Here is a 12136-nt window from a genome sequence, read left to right as displayed (position 1 = left end):
TTGGTCCACAGAAAGCTCCAGAGTTTCAATGTCTGCAGTGGGAGTGTATAAGGGTGTTTCATCTATTTCTTCTGTGGGTGTGATGACTGTTCCTACAGTTGTGCTTTGGAAGGGGTCACTGCTGATTATTGGGGAGGAAGATTTGGTCATCACAAATTCTGACCTTAGTGATGTTCCTGTAGCAAATTCCTTGTTAAGCATATCAGTTGTCAGGTCGCCAGAGCTCTCTTCATCTGTGAATGTGACCACTGAGGCTGCCACATGTGAGTCAGAGCCAGCTGAATGTCCCTCGGTGCCTGTTAGTTCTTCTGTCTGTTCAACCCCCTTGGTTCCATCAGTTACCTCTGTGCTTACTGATTTTGTATCCATTGAGTCTGTTGAAGATGATGTTGTATGCATTGGGGCTGTTGTAACAGCAGATGTGTCATCACCTGAACTCTCATCCTCTTTGCTCTCACTTTCTGAAGTAGAGGGTTCTGTGAAGTCTCCACTTCCCTGCTCAGACAATGAAGCAGTGGCTGATTCTATTGTCTCAGCTGTGCTAGTAGAGACAGGATATTGGGTTGACATAGATGCTTGGCTGATCTGTGTTGACCGTGTTGAGGATGCAAAACTTGGAGCATCAGATGTACTATCTGTCTCATTGATTTCTGTCTCATCTGTGGCTACAGTGAACTGGTCCTGTGGGTTTTTGGAGGTCTCCACTGGTACCTCCTCACCTGAACCCTCTGTCTGAGTTGTCTCTTGGTCATCCTCTGTAGTTGAGATTCCAGATCTCTCCATGTCTATGGGTGTAGAGGTGTTGTGAGTAACCTGTGTTGAGGCCCCGGTTTGTTCTGTCACCTGTCCAGTTGATGTATGAGGAGTGGTATAACTACTGACAAACTCAATTATCGTAGCTTGCACCTTGCTAAACATATCAGGGGTCTGGTCACCAGAACTGTCTTCTTCTGTACGGGTCACGATTGAACTTGATGTCACTGTTGGTCTTGATGTAGTGTACGCACTAACTGACTCTGATGGGAATGCAGTTGTTGCAACAGATTCCTTGGTGAAAATCTCAGTTGTTGCACCACTTGAGCTTTTATCCTCTTCTGAAGTGAGGACGGCTATTGTCTCTGTTTCATCAATAATGAGAGCAGCTGATGACATTTCTGAGCCTGTTGGTTCTTCTGGCTGTTGTGTTCCAACTGTATTATACACTGGAAGAAGAGGTGTTGCATCTGACTGTGTAGTAAACATATCAGGAGTCTGAACTCCTGAGATCTCTTCTGGGATGGTACTCTCAACATGAGCAATGGTATCTGTGCTATGTAGAGAAGAAACTGTAGTAGCAGTAGCAATCATTTTACATTCTGCTGTTGCAGTTTCCTGTGATGCTGAAGTCATTACATGTCCTGGTTTCTCAGTGCTGAAGAGAGAAGTTGCAGATGTCTTTTCAATCTCTGCTGATGCAGTTCCCTTTGACGCTGTTGTAGGTTTCTCAGTGCTATACAGGGAAGAAGCTGCAACGATTGTAATCTTTGAAGTCTCAGCTGTTGCAGTTTCAAGTGATACTGTTGTCACTACTTGTCCTGGTTTCTCAGTGACAAACAGAGAAGTTGCTGTAGTTGTAGCAGTCTTTTCACTCTCTGCTGATGCAGTTCCCTGTGACGCTGTGGTAGGTTTCTCAGTGCTAAACAGAGAAGAAGCTGTGATGATTGTATTCTTTGAAGTCTCAGAGGTTGCAGTTTCATGTAATGCTGTAGTTACTAATTGTCCTGGTTTCTCAGTGCTGAATAGAGAGGACACTGTGGTGGTTGCAGTGTCTTTGGTAAAAATATCAGGATTCTGGTCACCTGAGCTCTCTTCGTCTTTGGAAATGAGGACTGAACTTGTGTTATCAGAAACAGGATAAACTGGAAGTTTTTCTATGATTGTACTTTCTGCAATTATTTCTGTGCTGTACTGAGAAGTTGCTGTGGTTGTAGTTTTTTCTGATATTGTTGAAGGTTTCTCAGTGTTATACAGAGAAGAAGTTACAGAGATTGTAATATTTGAAATCTCAGCTGTTGCAGTTTCATTTGATACTGAAGTCGTTACATGTCCTGATTTCTCAGTGCTGAACAGAGAATAAACTGTGGTGTCTTTGGTAAACATACCAGGTGTCTGATCACCTGAGTTCTCTTCTATGGAGGTGAGGACTGAACTTGTAACAGGGGCGGTGCTGATGGTTGTAGGTTCTCCCTCAGGTTTTGTGGTTGTTTGAACAGCGGAAGGTATAGATTCAAGAAGTGAAAGCTCTTCATTAGTGTCATAGTCCACCACTTCAATAATATCTGGCAACGTGGATGATGTGACAGTAATGGAAACTAAAATTGTTCCTTCTGTTCTGTACAAAAAAGACACAGGTGTCACGGAAGAAGTCTTTGTAAAAATCTCACTTGTTTGGTCACCTGAACTCTCTTCATCTGTAGTGGTATATGAGGAAGTTGTTTCTGTGCCATCAGAAACAGAAGTAACTGAAGGTTTATCTGTGGCTGTACTTTCTGCAGTTTTCTCTGTGCTGTAGAGAGATGTTGCTTTAGATGTAGTGGTCTTTCCACTCTCTGATGTTGCAGTTTCTCGTGACATTGTTGTAGGTTTCTCAGCGCTATACAAAGAATATGCTGCAGATATTGTCATCGTTGATGTCTCAGCTGTTGCAGTTTCATGTGACAATGTAATCCCTACATGCCCTAGTTTCTCTGTACTGAACAGAGGTAATACGTTGGTGGTTGCAGTGTCTTTGGTAAACATATCAAGGATTGAGCTTGACTCTGTGTCATCAATAATGGGAACACCTGATATCCTTCCTGTTTCTTTGGTTGGTTCAGATTCTGTTATCTCAGTTAATACTTCCTGTGATGTGTCAATCACAGTAGCTGATGTCCCCATCGGTTCCCAAGTCTGATCTATGAGGGTAACTACGGGACTCATAGATGATTCTTGGGATGATTCAACTGTTGCAGATTCATATGACGCTGTAGTCCCTACAAGCCCTAGTTTCTCTGTACTGAATAGAGAGGACACTGTGGTAGTTGCAGTGTCTTTGGTAAACATATCAGGGGTCTGATCACCTGAGCTCTCCCCATCTGTAATGGTAAGTACTGATGCAATTGTCTGAACATCAGCACTCTCCTCACCAGTAGAGAAGATGACTGAGCTTGTCTCTGTGTAACTAGTAACATGGGTACCTGAAGGTTTTTCTGTGTTTGTGTGCCTCTCTGTGACTTCTGTGACATTCTCCACTGTTGCAGTCTCATGTGACATTGTTGTTTTCTTTGTGCTATAAGCAGAACTAATTGTAGTAGTAGCAGTCTTAGTGTCAGCTGTTGCAGTTTCATGTGATGCTGTAGTCACTGCATGTTTTGGTTTCTCAGTACTAAACAGAGAATATGCTGTGGTTGTTGTAGTTAGAGAGTCTGTGGTATCACTTGTCTGGTCATCTGAGCTCTCTACAAATGTAGAGGAGATAACTGTGCTCATCACTGCATCATCAATGATAGGTGTAACTGATGGTTTCTCAGTCTGATCTGTAACTTCACTTTCTCCTTTTGTGATCGTTACATCTGGCATTGCAGTGGTTGTCATTTGCTCTGCTTTGACTGTGCTATAAACAGAAGAAACAGTTGCAATGACAGGCTCTTTGGTAAACGTATCAGAGGGCTGGTCACCTGAGCTCTCTTCATCTGTAGAAGAGAGGACTGAGCTTGTCTCTGTTTTATCAATTATGTGGACAGTGGAGGGCTTTTCTGTGACTGATGTGTCTTCATTTGCAGCATTTCCGACTGTAAAATCTACAGGTTGCTTAGTTGTAGTCATCTCAATCTCCTTTTTGATTGAGCTGAACAATGTAGGGCCACTTGTGGCTGTAGGCTCGGTGGGGAACATATCAGGAGTCTGATCACCTGAGCCCTCTTCGTCTGTGGAATCAAGGACTGAGCTTTTCTCTGTAACATGAAAAGATGAAGGTTTTTCTGAGCCTACCAGTTTCTCAGTCTGCTCTGTGACTGCACTCTCTGCAGTTTTATGTGACACTGTTGTAGTAATTACTGGTTTATCAGGGCTATACAGAGAAGACACTGTGTCAGTTGCAGTGTCTTCGGTGAAAACCTCACTTGCCTGGTCACCTGAGGTCACTTCGTCTGTAGAGGATAAAGTTGAGCTTATATCTGTTACCTCAGTATCCATTGCAGCACCGCTAGAAAAAGCTGTGCTGATAGTTACAGAAGGTGAGACTGTTGATGATACATCAAACATTTCACTGGGTTCAATCCTTGATGATACTGTTGATCTATCATCCTCCTTTCTGCCCGTGCTAAACATAGGAAATGCTGTTGTCACAGGAGACTCCTTATTGGACATCTGAGTTGTCTTTTCTCCAGAACTATCTTCATCTTTGGTTGTGCTAGTCTCTGTGTCATCAAAAACAGGAGTAGCTGATGGTTTCTCTGTTTGCTCTGTAGCCTCACTGGTTGCTGTTGAGGTTGTGGTCACATCCTCTTCTGTTTTGACTATACTATAAAGAGGAGAGAGATGTGTTTCCGTAGCTATGCTGGTAGACATATCATGATCACCTGAACTTTCCTCCTGCATAAGATTTGGGGTAAGTGAAGGTTTACCTTTGCTTATGGTGTCTTCTAGTTTAGGTACCTCACTTGTCACAATTGTGCCCTGTGTGGTGAATCGGCTAACTAAGTTTAAGTGAGATGCCATGGTTGTCTTAACCATCTGAATAGTACTATATGTTGGAGAGACAGTTGTTGCAGGAGATTCTTTGGTTGGCATTGGAGATGTCACTGGACTCTTAGAACTGTCTTTATCTGTGGAAGTGGAGGCTGAGCTTGTCTCAGTCTCATCAATGATAGTAACAACTGATGGTTTTCCTGTGCTTCTTGTGCCTTTGGTGAATGCTGTTACCTCTCTTTCCATTGTTTCTCGTTGTGTAGTGTCTGCTGAACTTGTTCTTGGTGATGTTTTTGTGGATCCTAACAAAATCTGTTCTGTGCTGGATAATGGAGAGCTGGTCGTGAACATTTCAAGTGTTTGGTCTCCTGAACTCTCCTCCCCTGGTACAGAAATTACATGTGTTGCAGTAGTGTATTTCACTGTGGGAGACACTGAAGGCAGGCTAATCGTTGTTCCCTCTTGCTGGCTTGTCAAAGATTCAGCTGTGGTAGAGATCATTGAAGGTGATTCCGTGCTGCCTGCCTCTTTGGATTGCATCACCTCAGTCTTGATTGTTTCTACTAAATGTGCCTGGACACTTGTCATTGAGGGAGGCAGAGCGATGCTAGCTGGTTCCTGAGGAGTGTGTGTGGCCTGTGCTGATCCTTTCTCCTCGCCTGAGGTGGTGCCCTCAATGTCACTTATGGTCACTGGCACTGATACATCTTCAACATCTCCAGAAGAGGGTGTAGAGACAGACAGCGGAGGGGTTTGAATGGAGATTTCAAAATCTGGAAGAGCAGAGGTGCTCTTTGTTATGTCTGCAGTGTCAGTGTCATCAGTGGCCACGTGTATTTCTTTTGTGGGAGAAACAGAGGGCTCTTCCCCTTCTGGCTGAGTCACCTCAGCATGCCTGTCATCATCTTGGGGTTGTGTCCCTGACCCCTCCACCTCTTTGCCATACACAGAGGTGCTGATTTGTTGGTTTCCCTCAGGAGCCTTGGGTGCATACGCTGTTTGGCTTTGGGTTTGTTCTGAAGTTTTGCTCACTGCTGTGCCAGATGGTGAAACAGTGGACACTGCTTCAGTGGATGCAGTTATGACGTCACTTGGTCCCTCTGTGGTCTCTGAAACAGATGATAGACCCTCAGCTCTTTGCTCCGTTTTGGATGGAGTGGTTCCCACCGTTGTTGTGACAGGTGCAGAGGTTGCAGTCACATCTGTTTGCACAGCACGGCCTTGTGTGGTTCCCTCAACCTGCTCTGGGCTTGTGGTAGGAGTTGACTCTACATGAACCACCTCAGGCCCATAGTCATGGAAAAAATGATCCAGAGTGGACATCGACAAAGGCAGTGGGGTACGTGAGAATGGGTCCCCCGTGGACTCCAAAGAGGTCTCCTCATGATCAGGCTTATCTGGTATAGTATCAGGTGTCTCTATCAGAGAGTAATCAAACACAGTGGGGGTCACCTCCTCCTCACTGCCCCCCAGCGCGGTCACATTCTCCTCAAACTGGTCACCTCTTCCTCTCCCTGCTTCCTCCTCTACCTGTCTTCTCTCTTGCTCCAGGGTCACCTCGTGTTTGCCATTGATGAAGAACAGCGTTGGAGTCATGGTGACGGCAGCAGAGGAGAAGAAGTTAGGTTCTCCACTGCCCGGGATAGGTTCACCGTCCACCAGGGAGGGTGTGGCCCGGTCAGGAACAACAGGGATGACAGGGAACTGACCCAGGTCAGGCACCTCTGGGAACACAGGGAACTGACTCAGAGTGTCTAATATCGGCAGAGTCATATCCACTGAAAAGAGAGAGGAAAATGGTGAGAAAAGTTGAGAGAGTGATTGAAATACAATGACACTATGATGAGCAATAGTGTGGCTAGCATTAGTTAATGCATTCGTTTACTCCTATTTACTAAATGAAAGTGATTGATACTGTGCACAAAATTAAAAATGTGACATTTTTCTTTAACTTTGATTTGATTTCTTCCCTCATTCTCAACTATTTAAACACTCGGAGCGCTCAAATTCCATAACTACTGGAATGGCAATGACGGTCAATCTGACCGTTGATGTGTAAATATTACATAATAAATAAATGATTGCTGAATTAATGCATTTATTCTGTTACAAATGGTGATAAGAAACCTTAGGACACCAAATGTAAATTGCAATCAGTCAGAAAATATATTAATTGATGCAGAAGAGCATAGACTGTAAATACTCAATTAAGACGATAGTGTATTTTCTGACTGTAAGAAAACAGTTTCCTACCGAGCTGAGCTGGCCTGTCTTAACTACACCTAAACTATATTGAAACTAATTTCACACATATAATAATAGATCTGGCTTAAAGCCAGTATTAAATTCACAATAGTCTGATGGGTGACAATAGTATAAATTGTCAAATAGAGACTGATGACCAGTGCAGCTTGCATTGACAAAAAAAGGGAACAGAGATTATAAATAGCACTTCTTCCATAATCATCCTACAGAGGTCCATGCAGGTCAGACATGTTGATTACTATACGCTTGCAGAAAGAGCATATTCCAAGATTTATAATGACGTTTTTTATGTAAAAAAAAGTTGACAGATTAACTGATCGTCTCGGTTTCAATATATCACTTTTTCCTAGAATAACTGTGGCTCCTTTGAATGTTTGTCATCTGAGTAAACTACTGGTGACAATCAGTAATAGCCATTTGGGAAGAAATATCCTTTCCATTTTCTTCTGTTACATTCCATTCTATTCTTACTGTAAAATATATGTGTGTTGACTGTGTTAGGGCAGGGCCTGTGATGTCTGCTAAATGATCAAGATGATTTCATTGGCATGGAGCAGCCATAGATTGGCATGACGCAGCCCTAGCCTTGGCTACTAGTCTGCTAAATGACTTAAATGTAAATGTAAATAAATACTACTCAACGTGCTATTCTGTTCTTTTGAAATAAATTGACTTGTATCATGTTTTTTATGACCTTCCTAAACAAAATATGAATGGATTTCTTTGTGATTGTGTATATTAACACTAGAAAGTCGGAGAGCATCATCATGATTTAAAACTAATTTAAATGTTTAATATAGCATGGATTATCTAAAGATTAATACATTTGATTTTGTGAGATGACATTCCTGCGATTACATGAATTGAAAAGCATTTTCCCAACCCCCACAGTTCTTCTGTCAGTGTTCAATGCCCTGAAGCTGTATTTAGTGGTAATTCAAATAAAACAATCCCATGTTTGTCCTACCTCCTGCAGTTTAATTAACTCTAGTCAGCTCAATGCTTTACAAAAACAATGAACCTGCATTCCTGTATGATAACATAGGCCTAGGGCATCACTGGGGGGTGGGTGGTCAAAAAGTGGCTAAATTCTGCCCTAAGTAGAGCTCAACATCTTATCCCTGTTATGTGGATATGACTTAATGATTTTAGATGGTCACAGCATCTTCATGACCAAAACAGCACGAGATGACTAGTGAATTTAATTGTCCAAGTAGAAAGTGTCTTACAATAAAGGTCAGCCTACAAATAATCAAAACATGAATCTTTGTTTTATGATTTAGACTTTTCCTAATCTTGAAAAATGTTGCCAATTTAACAGTGACACTACATCTTCGTGGAACATCGCTGGCTGTTCTGGGTTTAGTGTTGCTTCACAGGTCTTATAAAAACTCTGTATTTCTGGTGGCCTGCCTTGGTTTGGAAAGCACACTGAGTGACATGCTTCACAAATTAACGTGATGTGATCTGGCCAACCTCACATTGTTTGGCACTGATGCTTCAATCAGGCTCTTACGGGGAGCATTATTAATCCATATACACTGAGTGTACAAATCATTAGGAACACCTGCTCTTTTAATGACAGACTGACCAGGTGAATCCAGGTGAAAGTGATGATCCCTTATTGATTTCACTTGTTAAATCCCCTTTCATTAGTGTAGATGAAGGGGGGGAGACAGGTTAAAGAAGGATTTTTAAGCCTTGAGACAATTGAGACATGGATTGTGGATGTGAACCATTCAGAGGGTGAATGGGCAAGACAAAAGATTTAAGTGCCTTTGAACGGGGTATGGTAGTAGGTGTCAGGTGCACCGATTTGAGTGTGTCAAAAACTACAATCCTGCTGGGTTTTTCATGCTCAACAGTTTCCCGTAATTATCAAGAATGATCCACAACCCAAAGGACATCCAGGCAACTTGACACAACTGTAGGAAGTATTGGAGTCAACATGGGCCAGCATCCCTCTGGAGTGCTTTCGAGACCTTGTAGAGTCCATGGCCCTATGAAGTGAGGTTGTTCTGAGGGCAAAAGGGGGTGCAACTTAATTATAGGTAGGTGTTCCTAATGTTTTGAACACTGATTGTATACGGAGCATTGGGAAAGTATTCAGACACCTTCCATTTTTACACATTTTGTTATGTTACAGCCTTATTCTAAAATCGATTAAATGAGAAAAAAATCCTCACACACAATACCCCATAATGACAAAGCGAAAACAGTCTTTTACACATCTTTGCAAAAATAAATACTCAGACCCTTTGCTATGAGACTCGAAATTGAGCTCAGGTGCACTCTGTTTCCATTGATCATCCTAGAGATGTTCCTACAACTTGATTGGAGTCCACCTGTGGAAAAATCAATTGATTGGACATGATTTGGAAAGGAACACACCTGTCTATATAAGGTCTCACAGTTGACAATGCATGTCAGAGCAAAAACCAAGCCACAAGGTCGAAGGAATTGTCCGTATAGCTCCGAGACAGAACTGTGTCGAGGCACAGATTTGGGGAAGGGTACCAAAAAATGTCTGCAGCATTGAAGGTCCCCAAGAAAACAGTGAACTCCATCATTCTTAAATGGAAGAAGTTTGGAACCACCAATACCATTTCAAGAGCTGGCCGCACGGCGTAACTGAGCAATCGGGGGAGATGGGCCTTGGTCAGGGAGCTCCAGAGTTCCTCTGTGGAGATGGGAGAACCTTCCAGAAGGACAACCATCTCTGCAGCACTCCACCATTCAGGCCTTTATGGTACAGTGGCCAGACGGAATGACACCCCACTTGGAGTTTGCCAAAAGGCACCTAAAGGACTCTTAGACCATGAGAAACAAGATTCTCTGGTCTGATGAAACCAAGATTGAACTCTTTGGCCTGAATGCCAAGCGTCATGTTTGGAGGAAACCTGGTACCATCCCTACGGTGAAGCATGGTGGTGGCAGCATCATGAACGGAGCAAAGTACAGAGAGATCCTTGATGAAAACCTGCTCCAGAGCACTCAAGACCTCAGACTGAGGTGAAGGTTCACCTTCCAACAGGAAAACGACCCTAAGCACAAAGCCAAGACAATTCAGGAGTGGTTTCGGGACAAGTCTCTTAATGTCTTTGAGTGGCCGAGCCAGAGCCCGGACTTGAACCCAATCGAACATCTCTGGAGAGACCTGAAAATACCTGTGCATTTAACGCTCCCCATCCATCCTGACAGAGCTTGGGAGGATCTGCAGAGGTGTGCCAAGCTTGTAGCGTCATACCCAAGCTGACTCGAGGTTGTAATCGCTGCCGAAGGTGATTCAACAAAGTACACTGAGTAAAGTGTCTGAATTCTTATGTAAATGTGATATTTCCGTTTTTTTTATACTTTTGCAAAAATGTATAAAAAACTGTTTTTGCTTTGTCTTTATGGGGTAGTGTGTAGATTGATGAGGGGGAAAAAAACTATTAAAATTATTTTAGAATAAGGCTATAACGTAGCAAAATGTGGAAAAAAATCAAGGGGTCTGAATACTTTCCGAATGTGCTGTATGCTCGGTGTAACACTGACCTTATTAAGCCCCTGCCCTTTGGGCTGAAAGTCCCTCTCAGACCCCAAGTCAGCTTAGGCCCTGAGCAAAGATAGACATCCTGTTCCTGCCCTGAGCAGATCCACTGGTTGTCAGTGTCTCCCTGGAGAGGAACGTGAGCAACATCCGTAGATCGGCCCACACAACTGCCTAAAGCCTTTGGAAAAGAAGTGCTCACGTGTCCCCTCGAGGCGCACACTGCCATTTTTTTTTCTTCTTCTCCAAAATTTTTAACCAACTTTTTGTGCTTCACTCCCTGATCTGACAACACTAACACTAGCTATAAAGCAGGTGGCAAATGGCTTAACACAGAGCAGTGTTGTGGTCTCTCTGTTATAGTGAACAGCTCTGCATTCTTTGGCTTGTGACTTGCAATCCAACCAACGCCAGTGTAGGGGATAATGGTTATTCATTCACTATTCACTCCTCCTCCATCCATCTCTCTCTCCCCCATCTGAAAAGTGGAGTTTCCCACAAGCTGTGGCTCAGCTAGATTAGTGGCTGGGAGAGAGAACACCTGCAGGAGTCTGACACCTGTTTAAGGCCAGTGGAGCCTGGGAACACAAGAGAGCAATAACCCAACCCCTCACATACACACACACACACACACACACACACACACACACACACACACACACACACACACACACACACACACACACACACCACACACCACACACACACACACACACACACACACACACACACACACACACACACACACACACACACAACCCCCTATTTAATCACCGCACCTTACCTCACTCGACAGCCCCAACTCACAACCACTCCCCTCCCCTTTCTACTCCCCACCACCACAATTACCATGGCTCCCCGTTTCCCTCCTGTCCCTTCCAGCCTCAGTTGCTCAGTGCCCAAGCTCCTGGTGCCGTATTACGAATCTGTTCAAATAAAACCAGACGCCCACATAAACCCAGGCCAGCGGTGGCTCTGGAGGAAGAGCAGTGCTCCATGCTGAGGACAGGCACAAACGCTCTGTTGTGTGCAAATCATGAACTCAGCAACACAACTCACCAGCCCCACAGGGCCTTGTGTATCTCATTACTGCAATTCAATGGGCAGGTAGATAATGTGGTTGCTTTGAAGGAATCATTTTGTACTGGACAGCACATAATAAGGTTGGACCACACACTAAAACTTGAAGATCAAATTATAAGTGGACAAATACCAATGTGCGCTTATGGGATCTGTTTGTTCTTTCTGATCTGGGAGATGTGAATGATTATTCTAACTTCTCAAGCCCTTTGTTTACTATGACTCCAGTGAGTGCACAAAACGGGAAAATATCTTTCAGAGGCCAATTTCCATAAACCAGGGGTTTCTTCTGTGAAGGTCCTGGTTGCACCAAACAATACGGCACTAAAACACCCACTCTCTAGTCAGGTCACCACAACACCAGCTTGTTAGCTGTCCTTACAGAGCAACTAACTTTCACAGTCCCATGTCAGAATTAGACATTCATCCATGTTTCTCAAATTTAAAAGTTGTTGCAAACATCAAATTGTTTAATGTTAAGTTCGGCATTAACTCTAAAATCTTAAGGTTAGGCATTAACTCCGAATGGTTAAGGTAAGAGTTAAGCTTTGG

The 12136-nt window shown here is 43.4% G+C and overlaps 1 protein-coding gene across 1 annotated transcript in view; it reads right to left on the bottom strand.

Moving 5' to 3' along the window:
- The window catches only part of LOC115199568 (versican core protein-like), a 59130-nt gene that overhangs the window by 22236 nt on the left and 24758 nt on the right, over window positions 1–12136 (bottom strand). The window contains exon 7 of the mRNA XM_029761906.1: window positions 6051–6485. Within this exon, the coding sequence (XP_029617766.1) occupies window positions 6051–6485 (435 nt within the window). The remainder of the gene's footprint in view (window positions 1–6050; window positions 6486–12136) is intronic.

Source organism: Salmo trutta, chromosome 9 (assembly GCF_901001165.1).
Source record: "Salmo trutta chromosome 9, fSalTru1.1, whole genome shotgun sequence".
NCBI classification, from domain to species: Eukaryota; Metazoa; Chordata; class Actinopteri; order Salmoniformes; family Salmonidae; genus Salmo; species Salmo trutta.
Note: the sequence above shows the minus strand (reverse complement) of the source record. Positions and strands in the feature narration are given on the sequence as shown.